At 37.3% G+C, this 23,981-nt stretch overlaps 1 protein-coding gene across 1 annotated transcript in view; it reads left to right on the top strand.

Annotated features, from left to right (window-relative positions):
- Positions 1–217: 217 nt before the first annotated feature.
- Positions 218–23,981, top strand: part of LOC134801757 (putative serine protease K12H4.7) — a 48,124-nt gene continuing 24,360 nt past the window's right edge. Inside the window, exons 1-3 of the mRNA XM_063774354.1 lie at positions 218–320; positions 5,201–5,358; positions 5,926–6,104. Coding sequence (XP_063630424.1) covers positions 218–320; positions 5,201–5,358; positions 5,926–6,104 — 440 coding nt within the window. The remainder of the gene's footprint in view (positions 321–5,200; positions 5,359–5,925; positions 6,105–23,981) is intronic.

Here is a 23,981-nt window from a genome sequence, read left to right as displayed (position 1 = left end):
TCTGCAAAGTAACAACCCCTAGTTTATGTAGAGACGAATTTTAGTCACAGAATTTTCAAAATTTGTGATAAATAATGGTATACATCCAATTACTGGTCCCACATCCATCATAGGGGTGTTTACTATAATATGACTGTTTTTGGAATTTTCTTTGTTGCAGTAGGCGACCGAGGCAGGCTATACATGGGTAGCGGTGGCCTCCTTCTGCAAAGAGGTCATGTCGCAGAAGGAGGAGGCGGAGAGGGAACGAGAAGCGGCTGCTGACGCGCTTCCTCTCCGACGCAGGCTATGCTCGCCTCGAGCCCTAGTGGGGCCAGCGGGTACCGAACCCGCATTGCCTAGGGGCTGCCCCACACACGTGTCGTAGGAGAGGGCGCCGTGGTGGGGTGGAATGACATCGATCCCAGTGCGCCCTCACGAACGGCAAAGAGGCAGGCCTTACATGTTCTTAACCGGTTTTTCTTTACTTGTTACTTTATGTGCACATATTATAATGAATCACACGTGGTATTTATACTTGTTTCCCCAGGTATATTATAATCGTATAAGGCTAACGCCAGCGCCTATCCATTTTCCTCCACTGACTCAGATCTTGGCTTCCTCATTGAAATCTCGATTATATGACTACGTGGGAAAGAATTTTAGCAATTAAATATAATGTATGACTGATGTTTAAGCGCATGTGTTTTCATTTTCTTTATTCGTTTTATTGTGTAATAAACTTAAATATTAATATACCATTGTCAACATTGTTGACAATAAGGTACCTAATCCTTAATACAAAAATTGTACGGAACGTATTTATCTTCACTGATACTAGTTTTCGTTGTTAAAAATTATATATATAATGCTGCCAGCGTCCTCGGCACCATTCCAAAGGGGCCCAATTTCTTAGACGTATTTTAATTTTATTTTATTTTATTTTATTTAGTACTTATTAGTTTTAGTTTTAATTTAGTTTTATTTTATAGATAAGTTAGTTTATTTTATTTTTAATGTTTGTATCTACCTTATAAATAAACGTTATATATAAAATAAACCTTGTAAAAGTTATGTATTTAAAACTTCTACTCGCTCTAATTTCTTTAATCATCATCAAATGAAATTCCATTTATAAAAATATTAAAATACCCCATTTGTAACGTGATTGTAGCATGAATATTATAACATTATTCAAGAAACAGTCACCTGCAATAATGTGTTACACAGCGAAGGCCGCAAAAATATCTGACGCGATCTTATTTGTAGAGCCATACGAGCGTGTCACATATTTTTGCGACCTTCGAAGAGTAACATATTAGTGCAGGTGACTGAAATAACATACACCAAAATGTAATAAAAACCAGTCTCTTTGAATGGGAATTCCTGTTTTCATTGCTTTTATAGTGTACGCCTAAATGGATAAGGAATATGTATACACATAGTAAAGTGTAAATCAATTATCATTACGATATAAAGGTATTCGCCTAATTACTCAATCTTATCAGACACTGGCTTAGTTATCTAAACGCATGTGGGTAAAGTGACGTAACTCAAACAATCGACATAAAATTAAGCTACTCACTATTTTATTTAATATCAAAAGATACCTATTTAAGATGGGACGAAATTAAATAATGTGTTTCAAAATCAAACCGAGTGTAATACCATGATTGTGTATGTGGTTTGTGGCTATTCGCCTCCTAAACTAGGCAGTAGTGACAGTGACACTCGGCCCAATTCTAACAATGCTTATAAGATGTCACAGCGATACGATACCGATCTTTCAGTGTCAAACGTGATGTTTTGTTTGAAGAAATGTCGCTTTTGACATCGATATCGTGTCGCTGTGATATCTTAAAAGCATTGTTCGTTCGTCGACGTCCAGGGTGCGAATCCCGGTAAGGGCATTTATTTGTGTGATTTTTTGTTGTTTGGGACTAGGTTGATCTATGTTAGATTGTCCCCAAATATTTATTATATCACAAAGCGGTAAATAGCTATCAGAGATTTTCATAGATTTAAAAAACCTTTATTAAATTTTGTTTCTTTCTAGTAAACGTAAATGTTAAAGGACAGAATGCTCTGACCTACTTTGTAAAAAACTGCTTTCAGGAAACATTTTTCACTTAATTTGGTGTGGGGTCTCTTTTCAAAACCGCCTAAACTTTCCTTGTCCCGTAATTTAGAGAATGTTATTATATATTTTTAAGGTATGATTTAAAATATCTCTTATTTTAAGGTCAATAGTAAAAGGTGTGCCTCTGAAATAAAAGTACCTATTTAGGGAAAGTGCTAAAAATGACTTGATGGCTTAAAAACTTTACGATTAAAAGCATAGTCCAAAATTAAGCCCGCTTTGAAAAAAGCGTAATATCGCGAAATACTTGATTATCCATAAAGATGACGAACATTTAACGGTCCCGTAAAAATGAACGTAAAAGAACGTGTAAAAAGAAGAACGAGTTTTCGTACTTATGTGTCCCTTGTAAGTAGGTATTGTTGAGTTTTGTTTGTGGGTCACACTTTGGCCTGGTTTTGTACGAAAGGGTCTCGATTTAAGTATATTTTGTGCTTGTAAGTAGGTACTTATGATACTTTATAGCTTGGATGTGTATACGGTGTTATTAAATTTTGTATTGTATTGGAAGAGTTTAAGGAGTATTTAGGTACAAAATGGCGTAACTGCACAGACTATGTAATGATATCACACTGAGAAAAAAAATCGTTTAAAACAATTGAAATTGCATTAACGTTTAATGCTTTAAACAGTTCCATATGAGCCTACCGAACCAAGCAGTAAACTTTACTGTTTGTACGTTACGTACGAACGAACGTTCATTAGTTGATATTGTAATAGCAAGTAATCTTAATGAAATCACTTTAATGTGTGCTCGATAGATCATATTTTTTTCAGTGCATTACATTTTTATTATTTAGGAAATATATTGAAAAACACGTAAAATATATTATAACATCTTTCACATATATCAACGTCAGAACTGTCAGAGCATTGCGCCCGCTTATGATCATTTTATTTTGTATTACGAAATATCATTTGATATTTACCAGTCGGTTTTCAGTGAAGGAAAACAATCGTGAGGAAACCGGACTAAATCCCAATAAGGCCTAGTTTACCCACTGGGTTGGATGGTCAGATGGCAGTCGCTTTCGTAGAAAGTAGTGCCTACGTCAATTCTTGGGATTAGTTGTCAAGCGGACCCCAGGCTCCCATGAGCCGTGTCATAATGCCGGGATAACGCGAGGAAGAAGACCCCGAACCAATTCGTTTCCAATCTAATTTAGGTACTGGCATAAAATCCTATATTTTTGACTTACCTACGTCCTTGTTACATAGGTACTAAGCGAGTGAATTAGAATATCGCTCAAGATAAAACGATAATTAACAGATAATAACGATAAGTGATTATTTTATTGGCAAAAAGGATTGGACCAACGCGGATCAAACATGTGTAAGTAATGGGCATTTATTTATTAAAATTGTGCTATTTAATGACAGCGAAATCTATATAAATAGTGTTTTACATACGTAGGGCAGTAAAGTAAGAAATGTCTAGTAGATCACATGGGACATAATCTGCTGAGGCATTCTTATTGACTGGCCGAGGTGTGTAGGTATATCTGAGGAGAGTATTTTCAAAAGGGCTTATTTATCTATGAACACCATACAAAAATAAATCCTTTTGAAAATACAGTCCTCATCTAGTCTAGTATGTTTTGTTCGACGGACGGACTTTGTTTAGCACGGCGTGCTGAGATTCATAACGAGTTAAAGAGTCAGAGAATCCCAATAAATTAGTGAAAACGATTAGTCTCACCTTCCATATTATATAATACACAGTCTCCACTCTCCACTATGTCTACAAACTCTGGTATTACCCAGGAAAACCCGTTGACCACAAATATTCGAGGTCTTTCCCGTAATTTGAGAGACGAAGCAGGTATTCCCGGATTCAAATAGGTATATTGTGGTGAAATTCACGCGTGCCGACTTGCATGTTGACTTGTTTTATTGGGTCATAATTACACAGTAGTTAGGTTTACGTTTTTCCTTTGGATACACTAAAAGTTGACTCTTCATAGGGCACAATAAAATATTATAATGGAATATATTAGGATACCACCCAGAACTATGAAGTGACAATGATGTTTGAATTAAGTATTTCTTATAATCTGGCCCGTCTATGCGGCCATAGATTAATATCTTTGTAGCTGCTCTTCTTATTGTAACCTTTATACGCATAAGATCATCATTAATATGTCAATACATAAACACACAAACTGTAAATACACACGCAAGTATTTAATAATACACAAGCTGTAAAATGTGTCCACAGAAGTGTCCATTTCTGTTTCTTCTTCTTTACAATCGTATGATCAATGGATTATTCACTTTGATCCGTTTCGCCCTGTGATTCAATTCGCCTCGCAATCTACCCTAGTTGGGTTATACAAAATCAAACGGTTTACTCGTTATACTACCACATACCCATTAAACATTATAATTTACATATAGACTTAAAGTAAAAGGTAAATGTAAAGGGTTACACTAAAAGTCATCCACGACCCAAAGGATTAGTTTATAATTACGATAGGGTCTCGTGATTACAGATAATCCAGATAATACCAGATAATACACAACTGGTTTATGTCTGCACGGGATTCTCCAATAAATTAACTGTTTATATTAGTTTTTGATAACGATCTCGCCTTCCCGTTTCCGGGAATTGAGAAATTAACCCGGAGGGTTGTTGAGTTGTTGTTCCAACTTTTAAATATAGAATTGAGGAGTTAATAAAACGCCAAAAATATTGTTTACCTACAGAAAATAACTAATACGAACAAAATCACTATTTTAAATTAAAGCACACACCTTAAACAAGAATGTAGGTCAGCCAGAAATAGTTAATATAATAGACTTTCAAAATGCAATGCTTGATTATACTCATGGATTGATTTGTATTTGTATTTTATATATATTTGGACAAATTTAGAGGTAGTACGCAAAAGAAAGGGTTTAATTATTGGATTACAGCACCTAAAGTAGTTTCAAAATTAGTAGTTAAACTTTTTTTTTTGCATTCCTCTAAATTTGTCCATGAGTGTATGACTTTTACAGCTAAGTACTACTTTCGGGAAAAATACTCCCACAGTCAGCAATGTCAGCGTCAAGCTTGTAAATCATAAATCTACATTTTAGGGCTCCCAGGACTGCTCGTGTTCCTGGCATCAGCATCAGCTCTCCGAGACATTGAGCCTCCAGCGCCGAGCCGCGTGTCCAGGAATGACCCCGTAGAAGGCTGGCTGACTGTCAGGCTGAATCATTTCAAAGCCAGCTTTAATGATACCTTCCGAATGGTGAGACCTTAGCTTAGCTTAAAAAGATTTCGTAGGATTATTTATTTATCGAACGTAGGTCGTGTAAATAGGTGTCATGACTGGTTTCCTTACTCCAAGATCCCACTGTCATCATACAGCTATAGTATGAAATATTTCAAATGATTTTTTCGGACTCGGGCCCTAATCTGTTAAACAAAAGGTATTTGTTTCCTTTATGCAGTGGTTACAAGGCCTACTGTTACTAGCCCCGACATAAGTAACGGGAACAAGTCCGTTTAAAAAGCAAATTTCCCATTCTAACGTATATGGTTCATGAAACAGCCCATTCGGAGATAACACGTTTTGTTATTATCTGCAAAGAAAATACCACCCTGATTGTTATCTGAGTAAGCTGTCACATAAATTTGAACCTTAATACTATCACGATAGTTACTTTTAAACGACATGGTTGCTTTGGCACGTGCTGAAGACCGCTCTTAAAAGAAACAAAGGCTTTTGTTTAACAGATTAGGGTCCGAGCCCGAGCCCGAAAAATCATCGGTGACAATTCATATAGCTACATATAACCTATCCTATCGTTTCCAGCGCTACTACTACAACGACGAGTTCGCCGAAAACAACAACATCGTGATCTTCGTGGGCGGTGAATGGGCCATCCACCCCGCCTGGACCCAGGGGGGATTGGCGTATGAACTCGCTGAGTTAACTAAATCAGCTCTCTTCTACACTGAGCATCGGTATTATGGAGACACGAGGCCTAGCGCGTGAGTATTACGCCTTATTTTGATCCTGACTCACTAAAAACGCCCAATAATTTTGGATATTTCCCAAGGACTTACATCCTTGAAATTTATCTTGTTGACCGGGAAAAATGATTGGACATTTGGTACGGCACGACAACTGCTTTAAAACCATCATAGAAGGCAATATAAAAGGAAAGAGAGGCAGCCCAAGACGTACCTATGTAGACCAAATAAAAGAAAAAGCTGGTGTCGTGTCGTATCAAGAGGTCAAGGATATGGCCTATGAGAGGGAGAAATGGAAAATACTCCACCGACAAGAGGATACCTCTTATATTAAAGAAGAAGAATGAAGGGGTAAGAATAACCTTTGTATTTATATGGTAATTTTAATAACAAATCTTCCGTGAGACACAGGCATATAAAATATTTTAAAAGGGGTCGCGTATTTTAAGTCGAAGATTGCTTGCTTGGAGATGTATCGCTCCATAACGAGGAGTTTCAACAGGAGCACGCTTTGGTGGCGCGGAGAGATGCAGCCCGCAGTCTGCATCGGTCAAAAGTATTTCATTCCTATGTGATACCATACCTTTATATGATAATGGGGGTTTTCAGAAAAAATGGTACAATTTACTTTTTTTCCAAAAACCATCAACTTTTGAGTTATTTAGACTCAGAATCACGATTACCTACTATTGAATGAGACGAAGAAAAAAAGTGTCCCCAGTATTTCATACAAATTTTGGGTGTCATTTTTGTAACGGTCCATACAAAATGTATGTCAAAATGCGTCACAAAACTGTCATTTTTTGTGACTCATTTTTATTTATTTTTAAATCGGTAGTCCTCGTGATTCTGGAGTAGAAAAAACCCAAAGGTTGATGGATTTTTGAAAAAAAGTAAATGGTGAGAATGCCCTAATAATAGAGGCATCTGGCTTATGAGCTCTCCAAGTTAACGAGTAATTGCAGAAATAAATATTTCACAACACTAGTCTCCTTAACTTTATTAGCTGACTGTTTGAAACTATTCTCTCCAAGTCTTCCGGTCATCGGAGACTTAATAAGCGCTTTATAACGGTATTTATCACTTGCACAAGAGATTACCCAGCTTCCGGCAAAGCCTTTGAAATATGCAACGCTTTGTACTAGATCTCGGAGTTATGTACTCGAGACTCTAGGAGCTTCTTTGTAAATAAGTGCTAAAGAGAACAGACCGTTTGAACGGTAAAAAACGCTATTTTTGCCTATCGTCGTCGCTAACCATGTTCTATTCTATGAACCTACTCTTAATTTAAGGAAAACTATTTGGAATAGGAAATAGAGTTGATTTTGTCATAATCGATAACTCAAAAACGACTGAACTGATCATGTTCGATATAGTTTTCATTTAATATCTAATTAATCTCTATAATTAAGCTCTATATCTACGATTATATTCATATTTTTTGGACCCATGGTTCAATGGTTAGAGGGGCGGGGGGGACTCACCATTTCTTTTTCTTTCGGAGCGATTATTTCCGAAAATTTTATCTTTATTAAAAAAATTGTTAATGACCCCTATTTGTTTTAAAATATCTATTCAACGAAGTTACCCTACAAAATACATTTTTTTTTACTTGCAACTTTACTTTGTTGGATTCATTGATTTATATATCCATGCCAAATTGCAACTTTCTGGCACGAACGATCACGGAGCAAAGTCTCGGACAGACAGACAGACGGACATGGCAAAACTATAAGGGTTCCTAGTTGACTACGAAAAGGGATAGGGCGCCTTTCACTGAAAACAGTTACGACAGAGATCACACTATGTACGCATTTGCGTGCAGTTAGTGTGATACACAGCTAACGGTTTATGTGTAATTGAGAAGTTTGCTCCTCTCTGGCCTCAGGGCAACAAATCCCCCCGGACTCGCTCTAATCAAGTCTAAATTAATTTAACAAGAGATGAGATTGATTATTAACGACTGCTTCCTCTTGCTAATTCACGTATATTTTAACAAGAGATGAAATTACTACTAATTTCATTCCCAGCGCAAAAGGTATGTACCTTTTAAATGTAAAAGGTATGCGAATTCTAAGAATAAATCAAGGTACTAAGATAAGTTTAGGTAAATTTTCACGGTACTCGGTAATCATAGTCATCATCATATCAGAAAACTTACAGGTATCTTGATACCTTAACTTGCCCTAAGGCGAGGTGTAGACTAGCAAGAACTTACATGCAATTTACGTTACATTACCGCCTACTAAGGGAGAAATAGTCTGCATTCAAAAGTTTGATCAGATACCGCACAGTGTTTCGTCTAGAACAAGCTAGGTGGACAAAATTATTTTTTTGTGTTTTTGGGTAGTATTATGGTTAATATTGTTCAATTAAATATAATTTACTAAAAATTTTAAAATACCATGAAAAAAAGTAAAAAAAATTAAATAAAGTATATATTTAAATTAATTTTATATTTTTTTTTAAATAATTTATTAACACAATAATAAACAAAATTTTACAGTTCATTAGATACATTATTTTTTATACTATTTACTTAAAAATATACAAAAAAATAAAAATATAATATAGAAAATGAATTAAAACTTAACTTATTATTAATAATAAATTAATTATTAATCTGTTAATTGTTAATAACCTAATAATCTGTTCTAACTCATGTATTAAATCAGAATAATCATTGTTTTCCTTATTTTGCGTAAGTTTTTTGAAGTTCTTCTGAAGGATATAACACGCTTGTACCTTTTGCATTGGGCAAATAATGATATGATGGATATTTATGATAATCAGCCTTCATTGACCACTTTTTAGTCTGCTTGTAAGTTTGTATTTGTCGATTTTGACTCAATATAATATGCTAATGCCTCATTAACACTTAGCTGCCTAGAGAATTCATTGAAGTACCTACTGTTGTCGTAAGAACAAGACTACGTTGGCTTATGTGGACTTTCTCTAGTATTTTTTAACATTTTTGCCGTGTTCTATTTCCTGCCGATCACGAATCAATCGGGATTTCGGCAGCAGTTAAAACATAGGTAGGTACGTAATTGTACCAGATCTTTAACTCTGCGTTTTTTCGTTTTAAAAGAGGAACTTTTGAAGTTTAATTTGGGTCTTCCTGCAGGATTAACATTTTCAGACGACGTTGATGCACTTGGTCTAGTTATGTACACTCGTAATTCTATATTTTGGCCATCCAGACCACTTTTAAACTTTTCCACAAATGCTTCTTTAATCTTGACGCACTATTCCACTTGGTATTCAGTTTTGATGAATAACTGGTTAAAATATTTTTCAACCGTCTCTCAGACTCTTCTGTGAAATCTCGTAACTCATATTTTACCAATATAAACTGATACAGGTGGAAATTTTCGTCACTTTTCCCCTTTTGTCCATTCTTCAAACACCCCTTCCTTAAAATAGAGAAAACGTGTTCTGCAAAAAAAAAAGAAAAAAAAATGTTATGCAAATTTCTGCAAAATGAAATATACACCATCATAAAATATAATTATGCAAGTAAATGATATCAAAAATCTAGACCAGTGTCAAGCGGTTTCAAGTATTTGCTAGTCTATCAAAGTTCTAAAATGAAGAAAAAAAACACCACGTTTTTAAGTGCATATTTATTGCTCTATACGAGCATTATTACAACTGATATGAACATGTTTTTAAGAAAAATTTAAAGATCCATCACCAAAACTTTTCACAAAATAACGTTTTACTTGTAAGAGATGTTGTTGAACGCATCACAAAATTGCAACTGATTTAATTGTTTAATTGCACTTACCTCATTAGCTGACTTCTGCACCCTATGACTCATAAAATTAGAAAGTTAGACATAATCTATTAATGGGTTTGGGGGTTTAAACATGTTGTTTATCTTATTTAATGACTCATTAGAGATAATTTGATAACGACTAGCTTGTTCTAGACGAAACACTGTGTACCGCAATGTAATGAAAATGGCATGCAAGTTCTTGCTAGTCTAACTAAAGGATGACTCATGCTAGACGGGGCCGTGGCCGGGCGGCGCCTCGTTTTCTATGGAAAGCACCACGTGATCACCGATCAGCCGTCATAGAAAATGACATGTCGGACGCCTCGGCCCGGGCACGGCCCGGTCTAGCGTGAGGCATCCTTAAACCTCGCTTAAGGATATCCACGCCGACCGGTCTCATACGTTTCCTTTCGATCTTGACTAAGATTTTATTGGAGACCTAAAGCGGCCTCCGATTTGCGGTCACCACTCGAAAACCTTTCCGATTCCGTAATTTTTTGCCCCAGTTTTGTGCCATTACGAGTACATGATATTCATAGTGATATTTCACCTTGGCTTTGTATTCGTAGAAATGTGTAAAAATGGGAAAAATAAAGTGTTTCTTGTGACACGTTAAATTCCCAAAAATGAAATTACAATCCAAGTGGAAGGCGTAACCCTCGTCTTATCTTTCACTTATATCTTTTCAAAGGAGCCGTAATAGTGTTGTGCCGAATATTCCCATGATCTAACCCAATATTCCCGAGATAGTGTCATTATTCCGGCATTGTATATATAACTCCATATATTCCATCAAATTTTAAATACCACTTTAACGTCACTATTTGACGTATATCTAGTACTAGTTCAGCGGTGTCACTCACGAATTCGAGCCATCGTGCAGTTTAACGCAACTAGTTGCGACCAATCGCGCGCGTGATGCGAACTCATCAACCAATCGCGTTGTGGCGATGTCACACCACTGTACGCCCCATTCTTATTGCCCGCAAGGCCAGCCCTGAGATATACCCGAGCTATTTCAATCAAAGCCGGCAAAGAAATTCCAACTTGCCAGCGCTGCCGACAACACTTCGCTTTTAGTTCCATTCAAAGCACATACATGATTTTCACGGATCTGCTGTCCTGTACAAACTCGGAATTAAAAACACGCTTTTCCCTCTACTAAATAGAGTGTTTTACTGCGTTATACATAAAGCTTTAATGTTATTAAACATTCTACACTTCGATTGATCATGTCGTTTTGTTCATTGCTGAAGGTCGTGCCCGTCCTGAAACGCTTTGGTCACCTCTGTCACCAGTTGTCTCCACTCTGTCCTGTCCTCAGCTTTCTTCATTAACCACACTTATCAGGCATTATTTCTTTACATAATATGTAAACGTCGTAATTTTTATTGAATCTGTCAGATTTTATTGAAACTCCATCTAATTTGAAATACTACTACAACGACATTCATACTCGGGAACGGGAATATAGACAACAACAGCTAGTACATCACTACCGCTACCCGTGCCGAGGTTTTTCAATCAAAGCCGGCGAGAAGCCCGATTGGTGCCAACTCCCAACTTGGCACTGCCACCCACCTACAACACTTTGATTTTAGATCGCTCCAAATACGTACTTACAGAAAATTCACCTACAAGGGCTACTGGATCAATCCACGGGTCTTATTATATTCGGCACAAATGCTTGCGTCAGTATTTTTATTCTTCTTTCTCGCGTTATCCCGGCATTTTGCCACGGCTCATGGGTGGCAACTAATCCCAAGAATTGGCGTAGGCACTAGATTTTACGGAAGCGACTGCCATCTGACCTTCCAACCCAGAGGGTAAACTAGACATTATTGGGATTAGTCCGGTTTCCTCACGAAGTTTTCCTTCACCGGAATACGACTAGTAAATATCAAATGATATTTCGTACATAAGTTCCGAAAAACTCATTGGTACGAGCCGGGGTTTGAACCCGCGACCTCCATACCTATTGAAAGCCGCACGCTCTTATCGCTAGGCCACCAGCGCTTAGGTTACCCACTGTGATGTCTGTGATAGAATAACACGCAAACTAAATTATCGCGTCTGTTTAAATGGGACCCATATTATATTATAATCGAATGTTGCACTCAAACAATCCTCATTCTAGTCCTATCACGAATTTCAACAATCGAATTCGTACGTACATCTCTTTTTGACAATACAAGAGCGATAAAGATAGAGGACGATCCGAATTTCAATGTTTGCTGTAGCTGTAATATGTGGTTGCAATGAAACAAAGGCATTTTGACTCTTATTCCAATAAATTTTAGGTTCGTCATCGTTTGTTTTCCGCCACATTGTGTTGATTTCGTATGGTAGTGAATGGAATTTGGACTCTATTTCAATGGCGCGTAGGTTCATTATCGATTGTCACACTTGGTTAATACGACAAGCTCCACATTAACCTAACAGTGCAATAGTAGATAGCATTGATGACGGTATCGTCTGGATCTGTGTAATGTGTTAGTGTTAGGCCGCCTCTCACACCGAATATTTTTTAGCGTTCCCTACCTAAGAAATACAAAATAGAACCCTTATAGGATTATTTGTGTGCCTGACCGCCTGTCTGTCATAGCATAGTCAATTTTGCCCGAAACTATTGGATCGACAGACTTGAAATTTTGGTACACATTATATGTGTCACCGCAAAACCCCGTTTTTAGTGAAAACTCCTTTTATCAAAGAACTCGACAGATATAGCGCTAGCATCAACACCACTAGTGTGTTGAACACTATAGCTCTCTCAATCGAGATTTAGGCAAATAAGTAGTACACTTTACTTGAAATACTGTTCAGTTCGATTGATAGTGCTACTATTACCGTCTTAATCATGGGAGAGGAGCCTTAATTATAAAATACTGTCAATTTTACTGTAACTATGCTTTTAGACATTAGGCTCCCTCACATTAATTAAGTTGGAGAAGGAAGGTAATGGTATAGTAATTTGAATAAAAGAAATGGAATTAACACTTACTCTTATAATTCTAATACAATTTCACTTTAACTTGATTATCACATAGATTATCACTCTTCGACCACTCTTAGGTGGAAAGCTGACTGGTGGTACTGCTACGGCTGGAAAAGACACACCCTATCTTTCAGACCCGACGAGAATACCAAAAGGGTTTCACCTACCTCGTAAGACCTGGTGCCGTCTAAATAGGACGAGAACAGGTCACGGCCGCTGTAATTATTTCCAACAAAATTGGGATTTGACGGAATCTCCCCTCTGCGAGTGCGGCGAAGAAGAACAAACCACTGAGCACATATTACGGCGCTGCCCTCTTCACTCCTACCCTGGCCCAGCTGAGGATCTGGATGCCCTGACACCCGACGTAATTGCCTGGCTTCACAACCTCAAAGCTGTACTCTGATTGCCTAATCATGCATGCCATACGATTAAATAAATCAAGACCGCAGCAGTAATGCAGCTGCATTTGGCAACCTAACATCACCTTTTCTGTCCGGTTTTAAAGACGTTTCACTTCAAAACGGCGGTCATCGGAAGTTTTACCTAACAAATGACTGACACAATACAAAAGTAGATCAACATTTTTCCCTATCCAATAAAAATGCTAATCACTCCACAGCTCATGACGACTATAGGCTCATTTTCCCACGGGCCAGGAAAAATCTAAAGCGTCGTCATCTTAAGGAAAATTAGGAGGAAATCGTGATTTTGAAAAATTGCGCATGGATTCCCGTTAGTGCATGAATGAATGAATCTAGTTGCTGACAATGATGATGAGTCGTTGTTGACATAGTGAGATAGATTGTGTAATGAATCAACGACTTTGGTTTGTTAACCCCTAGCGTCCGACGGTCCTAATACTAACAAATTAAATCATTATTAAATGGAACCGCGTTGGCTTTGTTTTGTTTTGTACGATTATAAAACAAAACGAATTCAATTCAATTCTATTGATAAAATTGTACTGCCAATTTTATTTGTATGGTTGGCCGCTAGAGGATAAGTGTTGGATATCGAGCTGATATTGGTTTTATTTTATTTATTTTTTGTTTTTAATTTTGACTTATATGATTTTCCTTTTGGAGGTTTTTGGTTGACACACTAGCTTTTGGTAAAAGGTACACAATTTCGCGTTTCAATATGTGAATTGTTTATCTAGACGTATTAATGTTTTGTGTTGTTTGGTTACATGTAAGTATATAATTCAGTTTGGCTTTTCATATTTTTCCTTTCTACCGTAGGTATATTCTAATTCTATTGTTGTCTGGAAGAAATTTCTATTAAGCGATAAGCCTGTTGTTACCTCTATCCAATTGTCTTTGTTTATGTTACTGTACATTTATTGTAAACTATGTGAGGCAATAAAGAGTCATCATCATCATCGTCATAAATCAGCCAGAGGACGTCTACTGCTGGACATAAGCCTCCCCCAAAGAGTGCCACACCGCCAACCCGCATGCCAAGCGTGGCGATTACGGCATTCACCCCCCATGGAAAAGTCACAATAATAGTAGATTGTACAACAAGGCTATAAAGTGACCCATGTTTACCCGAGGCAATTTTTTCGCTTCGCTCAGACCAAAATAGTAGACGAGGGTAAAAATTGACATTTATGCCCTTGTTGTACACTCTGCTTTTCACTTCGATTGCGAGGAAAATAAATTATATTTTTCACGGCAATTTACACCACGAAATTGTCGTAAAGCGAAAGAACATAATACATAACCAATTCCCGCCAACTAACTTTTTAAATTTTCAACATTTTTTCTTATTTTTTTTTTATTTATCAAAGGCATCATCATCATCATCATTTTTGAACGATAATCGACTCCTATTTTATGTGATTTACTAAATTTAATGACAGAAAATACGGATTTCTAATAAATTGTAGCAAAAATAAAATAATAGAACAAGTTTTGTCATCTACACAATTTTATTCCTCAGTAAAATTGTGCAATATGTTTTAACTGTTTGGCTGTTGGCTTAGTCTTAGAAGAAAATTTTACTTTTATGCTCTAGAGCATAAAATGCGATTTTATGTCGTCTACGCACGACATAAAGGTGCACTTTTTGAGCACGAGAAGTGAAAAGAGTATTGTATTGTATTTATTGTTTGCATGTTCGTATAAGTGTAACAGGCGGCCTCGCAATCAAACGTTAGAGCATTAATTAGCGCCTCGCATTCGGGAACACGGACCGGGGCATAACAGCCGCACAGCACTCGCATAACCGCCGTATACCTGTCACATAACACTATTACTCGTAAATACTGTAACAATGACGTAATAGTACATTACGATACAAATGCGAAACACGACCGAAGGGAGGGTTTTAAATGTACACGAGTTGCGAATCACCTTTTTGCACGTGTTTTGTACAACGTTTTACAGTACATAATGGCCCTTTAAATTTTCCACATACGCACGTAACTACGTACATCATACGTAACTCATTACCGCACTAGAGAGGTAAATTAGCACCATATGTACTGTAAAACTTAAAGTTCGTGACCGTTCCTAAATCGTACCTAACAATTCAAATCGTAGCATTAGCATTACGGCCTTTAATCATGAATTACATTCGGGATTACATCACACACACAACTAATTATGATGTATCTCCATTGTCCACCTGCGGAAATCCAAATATAGCCATATTTTAGAGTTAAATTTGCATTGTAAAACCTACGCTTACCGTACCTGAAATAACCACCAACATATTCTGACCTAAAATTACGTTTTCATCACACCAGCTCGAAAAGGCTTACTTTGCACTTGAAAAACTGATAGCAAAGTTGCATTTTATTCACATGTGATGCAAAGTAATCAAATGCAAATTTTGAGTTGTTTTCTTATGTTTGCTGGTAGAATTGACTTTTAAATGATGATTTTGGATGATAAATATTTAATAACATTCATTTGGATTTGATTTGGTTTGATTTTGTTTGATATTTTACATTTAATATTTGCTTTGGGTTGGTGTGGTGAAAAATTTTGTGTTTCACTCGAGGGCAAATCAAGATCAAGTTCGCCATACATTTACTGTGGCGTACTTGATCTTAGAAAAACGGACAGACTATACCTGAACGTGACTTCGCACTGCCATGCAGATTGATAATAAAATATACAAAATACTTATTATAGCGGAATACATTTATACAACAATTATATATTTACTTATGTTGAGTTAGTCTGTCATGTCATAACAACATTTTAACTAGTTATCTTTTAATCTGCATTAAATTATTATACGTGAATTATTTGACTGGTTCTTCACTGTATGGCATAAACCTATCCCTGTCCAAGTCATATTCTAATCAAAAATGAAACGCGAACTCTCAGCGGCCAGTACGTACAGCAAGAAGGTTATTAGCGGATTAATGTCGCTGATTGGTAGTTATTGACATTATATGCATTTCATCTACACTTAGCTATGTACCATTAGTGTAATAAAGATGACTCTTATTTTGTTTACCAGCTTTGATTACAGGCTCTGTAAACGCGTCGTCTTATTTGAATGTAGGCGTAATTGTGTATGTGTGCTAATTTGGCCCGAGAATTTGAACGGTAATGTTCCTAAAGGCGGTATCCATGGTTATATATGATCGCAGGCTTGTCACGCCTTAAACATAACAGAAGTCGCAATACATTGCGTCTTAGAATAAACTTTAAAGTGTATTAAAAATCAAACCTCAAGTTATTTTTAAAAATCGCTGAATAAATGTTGGTCAGTATGTGGAGTACAGCATACTGTTTATTAAGTATAAAATACAATTCCACTAATGAGGGCGCCACTGGACGGTCGACGCAGTCTTAAGAGGCTGGCAATACCTATAACGCGCACACTGTCTAATTGTATCGGAGTGAATGAGATAGCACTGTCGCATGTTACTGGGCCCTGGGCAAGAGAATAATAAGAAAACTCATCATCTTCCTCGCGTGATACCGGAATTTTTGCCGAGCCGTGGCAATGGGAATGGGAGCCTGGGGTCCAATTGACAACTAATCCCAAGAATTGGCGTAGGCACTAGTTTTTACGAAAGCGACTGCCATCAGACTGATATTTTAACCCAGAGAGTAAACTAGGCCTTATCGGGACTAGTCCGGGTTCCTCACGATGTTTTTCCTTCACCGAAAACCAATAGTGAATATCAAATGATATTTCGTATATAAGTTCCGAAAAACTCATTGGTCCGAGCCGGGGTTTGTACCTGCGACTTTCGGATTGAAAGTCGCACGCTCTTACCGCTAGGCCACCAGCACTTAAGGAAATAATAAGAAAACTATTGTAATAAAAATAAACGTGGATTATTTGTGTAATATTACTCGTTAACAGTTTAGGTATTAAATATTTACACATTGTGATTTAAATTTCAGACACATAAGTCAAAAAAATAAAGATGTATTAGAACCGTTGAATGGTAATTTTAAGCAGGGCCGGATTAAACATGTCGGGGCCCCCAGTATCAGGTCGGCCCGAGTCGAACGATGTCTTTTTCGCTTTTATTCACTCACTTATTCAGTCATTTTCCTACATACCTCTAATGGTAAATTTTAAGCGAGGCTAAAGGCTACGCTCAACTAGTGCCGCAAAGTTGATTATCTCAATAGTTTATATTTTGCGAGGCTAAACAGTTGACAATTGATTAAAATAAAAACTCTTAAAAGTGTCCCCAGTACAGTTTATCATACGAATGCTCGACCTTAGCCTCACTTTTTACCTCAATTTACCATTGGTTTGTGTTCCACATGTCCTCTACATCAGCTTAGCATTTAGCCTCGCTGCACCATGCTCGGCCTGCGGTCTCGCTTTTTAATACAATGGTCACAATGGACATTGGTTGGAGTCTGTGCTCAACTACTTATCCTGAAGCCTGAAGCACGGCTTTGACTTCGCATGAAAGTTCTTCAGGGAACTTCGGACTATTAGGCCCAGTTGAAGATCGGTACCCGGCCTTGCGATATTTGTGAACAAAAAATTTCGCGCTCGCTGCGCTCGCGTTTATGGTTGGTTTTTTAGTTGACCCTATATCTACATATTAGCTTGACTGGTGAATGAATAGAGTTAGACCAAGAAAATTCTACAATGATTTTGATAGCAGTGCAACTAGTGCAAATGTTATTTATACGTCATAATTTCATAGAAGTTTTGACGTTTAAAATAACACTTGCACTGCGTGTGTTATAAAAATCGTTGCAGAATTATCTTGGTCTAACTCTAGTAATTTTCTTAAAAAACTGCTTAAGTAACATCAATTTCAAGGACATTGGGTGTTGACAGCCCCATAATATGTGTGTAAAAGCGGTTTTATGACATTTTTTCAACGATTTTAACAAATCTACAAAAGGTTCGGTTTTGGTTTCGGTTTCGGCCGAAACTAGAGCCAAAGCCGAACATTCGGTTTCGGTTTCGGTTTCGGCAAAAAAACATGTTTCGGTCGGACACTACTGATTTTACACACAACAGTGGCAAAGTAACTTGATGCCTGAGTTGGTAGGTATACATAATCTCATGTTGGCTGGTGGAACTTACTTTTAAGTGATGATTTTCATTGATAAGTATTTCATAGCGATCAGTTGAATTTAATTTCTAATGTTTTACTGTTGTTATTTTCTTCTTAAAATAGTACCTACTTATCATTTTTAGTGGAAGTTTCAATAGACGATTTTAGTAGACATGACCATAGTCAAACCGTATTAAGTTATCCTCAATTCCTCACACCCTTTCTCTGAAATTAGGTCTTAATTTAGCACATGAACATAAAACCTGGGTCATTACTTCTTAACGACACCTTACTGAACCATCTAATTAATTAATACCCTAAAGTACTAACTTTAAAGCTAAAATAAACCGTAATAAAAGGTTTTAAGGTTCAAAATAGTCTGGAGTCTGCTCTAATCTTGGAATCCGGAGAAGTGTCATCAATAAAAAGGGAACCATTCCGGCTTAGTGGCACTCTTAACTACATATTTTACTTAATTGTATCGTTGGTGAAACATTCTTATACCTTTCGGGCATAACTGATAAGTTAAGCTCTATTTACCCCACTATGGAAAATGTTTCCAAGTTGTCCAAGTTTGGCTGCTGAAGTAGACGGTATTATCATCTACTCAAAGGTTAACTGGAAGAGATCCATCAAAGGGATAAGTTCGCCTTTGTACTTCTTACTAATTGTATGTTATTTTTAATGTCTTTTTGTACAATAAAGAGTTTACTACTACTACTACTATTATACGGCGCCATATGTAAGTATGTATGTAAATAAGTTATTGTAAAGTCAGCAGCAATAGTTGCTAAGCGGGCGAGGTGTTCAAAATGATCTTGACGCGACTTTATTGTTAAGAGAATAAGAGCGCGTCGAAGTAATTTTGAACACCTCGCCCGCTCAGCAACTATTGCTGCTGACTGTACATAATACAGATTACAAACACAATAAAAAACAAAATATGGGTACCTAAACAATGTACAAAGGCGAACTTATCCCTATATGTTTTGTTGTAAGGGCTTGTGCACAAATCACGCGAGGTTCGATAGGGGGTGGGGGGGTCACGAAAAAATCACGATCGATCACGTTGGGGGAGGGGGTATAAGGAAACCTCACGTGTATTTTTCTACAGTGAACGAAACTATAAAAAAAACACCTACCACGTACATGAGTAGATACTTTTTCTCGGTTTCGTTAAACATAAATCTTCACTCTGCACTTCAAAATAGCGAGTCTATTTAACGAAAATCGAAAAATAAACAAAATTTTCTATATACAATTAAATTTTTCTTAAAATTAGGTCGAATGAAAAAAAATCAAAAAAATACACGTGAGGTTGTGCGGGGGAAGGGGGGATAGCGAAAAACCTCACCAAATATCACCCGGGGCAGGGGGGGGTCAAAAAGTAGCCGAAAACACCTCGCGTGATTTGTGCACAAGCCCTAACTGGATTGGCGAATGGTAAAAGGCTATTTAGACACAAGTGTCCACTCATCTCTAGCCACCAAGCAGGTAGTATAGGGTACCTAGGTCAGTATTGTTAAATGCTAAAAGCACTCGCCGTAGATTTAGGTCCGTGCCTTCGGCAGCCGTTTGGCGGCTCGCCAATACAGCTCACGTCTATGCTGTGATATATGTCCATAATAAAAAATCTAATGAACATTTAGAGCCTTTTAGCTGATATACGATTGAGATTCAAGTCACTCATTGACAGATGACTTTAGGATCAGTTTACACTATTTTACGTTAAGCAGAATCCGTAACAAAATTTCAAGACAATCGTTTGAGAAATGCGACCTTCAGAAATGCAGGGTTCTAGCGTTAGTCAGCACAAAATTACAGAATGTTGAAAATCGCCTGAATGGCTCCAAGAAAAGGATAGTATGGTTTTGCTCGACCTTGTTGAGGCACTTCCGTGCCCCCCAATAAGTTATTATTTTCTTTAGTTAACATATTTTTAATACAATTCTTTTTTTTTTACAAATTTGAGCCATCACTAGTACACGGGAAAAACAGATAAATTTAGTTTATCGATATGGAAACTCCCTGTCATTTAATTTTTCGTTCCAAAATCCGATTATAAAACCAACAGTCTTGTACCAATATCACCCAACCATAATAACCCAGTTCCGAAATATAAAGCCGTGTTCAAAAGCCGTTGAATCTGCTGGAATTTGAATTTAAACTCGATTCTAAAGATATTTTTATCAGCTCCCAGTAAACATGCCGCCACTGCAGAATTTAAACCGCCAAGAGGCGTACTCGCCTTTCGCAAATATGATTTTGATTAGATGTTACGACCTTCAGAGCTTCAAGAGCGTTTTTCCATCTTAACGGCTCGGCCACGACATTGAGCGACTTGCGACGGGGGCAGCGATAACCAGTCTTCAGTCGCGTAATGTCGTGGCCGAGCCGTAAAGGCTGGCAACGCACCTGCAATACCTCTGACTCCGATGTTGCAGATGTCCATGGGCCACGGTAATTGCTTATGATTAGGCGATTCAACCGCTCCTTTATTCGCCCGCAAAAGCAAAGGGATTGTGAGTACGTTGCCAACTTTTAAGATGGGAGTACGCCACAGACCAACCCCTATAGACCGAGCTTATAGGACGACTCGCGGCCACCGCCCGTATGGTGTATAGGTCAAATATAAGATTGTTCGCGCGCCGCTCCGATCAGTTGCGCCCAAGGTTACGACCTGTTAGCAGTGTGCACGAGTCTAAGAAAATAAATCGTAAACTATTGAATTCATTGGGAAATCATGGGATATTGCAGCGTAAAATGGTGTGGCAAGTCATCTAAGACATCTACTTACGAAACAGATGGAATAACATCCCACAGGAAAGTCAATTTCATTATTTCATTGAATAATGTTTCTTGTCCGCGGGGTTCATTTTATACTGGTCGTAAGCAGAGGCGAAGTATGTCCGTCCCTTTTCGTCAACATGAAAATGCAATGCGCTATCCCTTTCCCTTTCGACTAGTGATGTGACGATGATGGTTTTTCAGTTACGGAAACTTCGTGCTTCGTCATACCGTATTGTACCATTTTAGACATAATATATAGGCAATATGTTGTGTAAATTTTTTAGAATTCTCTAGGCCAGCGGAGCAGTTAGGACGCATGTCACGAGATGGACCTGATGATGAACTTCAAAGAAGTGCGAGGGCACTCGGTGTTGGTTTGTGATAGACATATGTTGTATGGGTTTTTTAGAATCCTCTAGGTGAGCAGTTAGGTCTCATGTCACGAGATGGACCTGATGATGAACTCCAAAGAAGTGCGAGGGAACTCGGTGTTGGTTTGTGATAGACATATGGTGTATGGGTATTTTAGAATCCTCTAGGTGAGCAGTTAGGTCTCATGTCACGAGATGGACCTGATGATGAACTCCAAAGAAGTGCGAGGGAACTCGGTGTTGGTTTGTGATAGACATATGTTGTATGGGTTTTTTAGAATCCTCTAGGTGAGCAGTTAGGCCGCATGTCACGAGATGGACCTGATGATGAACTTCAAAGAAGTGCGAGGGAACTCGGTGTTGGTTTGTGATAGACATATGTTGTATGGGTTTTTTAGAATCCTCTAGGTGAGCAGTTAGGTCTCATGTCACGAGATGGACCTGATGATGAACTCCAAAGAAGTGCGAGGGATCTCGGTGTTGGTATGTCTTAGACATATGTTGTATGGGTTTTTTAGAATCCTCTAGGTGAGCAGTTAGGTCTCATGTCACGAAATGGACCTAATGATGAACTTCAAAGAAGTGCGAGAGAACTCGGAGTTGATTTGTAATAGGCATATGTTATTGGTCCATTTGAATATGTTTTCAATACAACCTTCTATGACCTTAATAAAACGGACAAAAGAAAATAATTGTATGAGATTTTGGCGACACTTTTTTCTCGTATCGAAAGAGATTGCGATTCTGAGTGGAAATAATATAAAAATTCTAAACTTTAAAATTCATGTTCTTTTTTTTTTTTTATGAAATAGGAGGCAAACGAGCAGACGGATCACCTGATGGTAAGCGATTACCGCCGCCCATGGACACCCGCAACACCAGAAGGGTTGCAAGCGCGTTGCCGGCCTTTAAGATGGGATGGGATGGGTGTTCTGGGTACTTTAAACAGAAATGCCCTAATATGTTAAGTAAACATTTCAGGTACATTGTTAAATTACTTAATGAAATATTAAATTACTTAATGAAATATTAAATTAATCAATATAATTATTTATTAAGTAAGTTTACTCTAAGTATTCTAAATTGGTAACAATTTTACCACAATAAATTTCGGTATCACTGGTACGCAGTACCCACTACCTGTAATGAACATGTCCCATCCCTACGCTTACACGTGTCAGCGCGCCATGTTTGAAACGACCAATCGCAACGCCGTGAGGACCCCTCCCGCACCTCACAGTTTGGTGATTTGCGTCGGGAACAAAATGGCCAATATTAGGTTTCTAGAGGCGGTGTTCTGTGGAGTACGCTCTTTCCTTGAAGGTTTCAATGTTAGAAGATCAAATGACAATCTTTTAAACTCCAATACCTATGCTAATTCTTGAGATTAGGTTGCTGAGGGATTCTGATCCTTAACTGAGCGGGGGTGAAACGCCGGAACTAGACTATCTCGCTCACTCTCCGAAATTAATGCACAAAATTTAATAAAAAATCAGTAACATATTTTCAAAATCGGAATGCGCCCCCCGTCGGGGTGTAATTCCCGAAAAATATCGAAAACGAGCACCGAATCTCATGCATACGAAACACTACATTACAAACTTATTATACCATTCCTGTGGACCTTATTCATATAAATATAAAGTTGAAAATCCTTTAAATAACTTTTGGAATAACTTGGCTCTTAACCGCTTTATACCAAAGTTTTGTTTACGGTCTATTTCATCCTTAATTTGATGTAGTTAAGGTTTGTAATGCCTTGTTTTTGTGTAGTTTGCTTCTGGTTGGATTGAAGAACTAATTAGTAAGGATAGGATAACATTAGATAGGTTTTGTGATGCGCTGGGAATATTGCTTAGGATTAGGAGTTTTAAATAGGTACCTAATTATTATTAAATGATGCTCACTTACTTTATAATCATCGTTAAAAGATCAATATGTTTTTATTTAAGAGTCACAAAAACCCGCCGATAAAAAGCCGCATCCATACAATTGAAGTCATGCTCTCATTTTTAAACGACATGAATATTTACTTAGGTACAGATGTAGTGTAGTGTTTATGTTTTTGATAAACCCATCAAAAACATAAATGTGAAATGAGAGCCAAGTTCAATATTAAGAATATTCGTCGTTGTTGACTTCGCCGGAAAAAGAGTTGAGATCTATATGGGTGCCAAGTTCTAGTTTGCTTGGGGTGTAATTAAAGTTCAGGATTTGACTTGTCTAGTTTTTATACCAAAAAATTCACTAGATAGAGTGTATCTCAAAGATTAGATATAGTAAGTAAATATTCTTTATTGCTTTATAAGATATAGTTCTTTATAAGATTGTTATGCGCTAACAGGGTTCATGTTTGATTCAGAAATGAAATACATAACACCTTGTAAAAAACAACATGATGCAATAAATATACTGAATACAATATTATAACATTTATAACATTCGATGT

The sequence above is a fragment of the Cydia splendana genome, chromosome 23 (assembly GCF_910591565.1).
Source record: "Cydia splendana chromosome 23, ilCydSple1.2, whole genome shotgun sequence".
In the NCBI taxonomy this organism is placed as follows: domain Eukaryota; kingdom Metazoa; phylum Arthropoda; class Insecta; order Lepidoptera; family Tortricidae; genus Cydia; species Cydia splendana.
The sequence above is the reverse complement of the archived record's forward strand: the minus strand, read 5'-3'. Positions and strand labels throughout refer to the sequence as shown.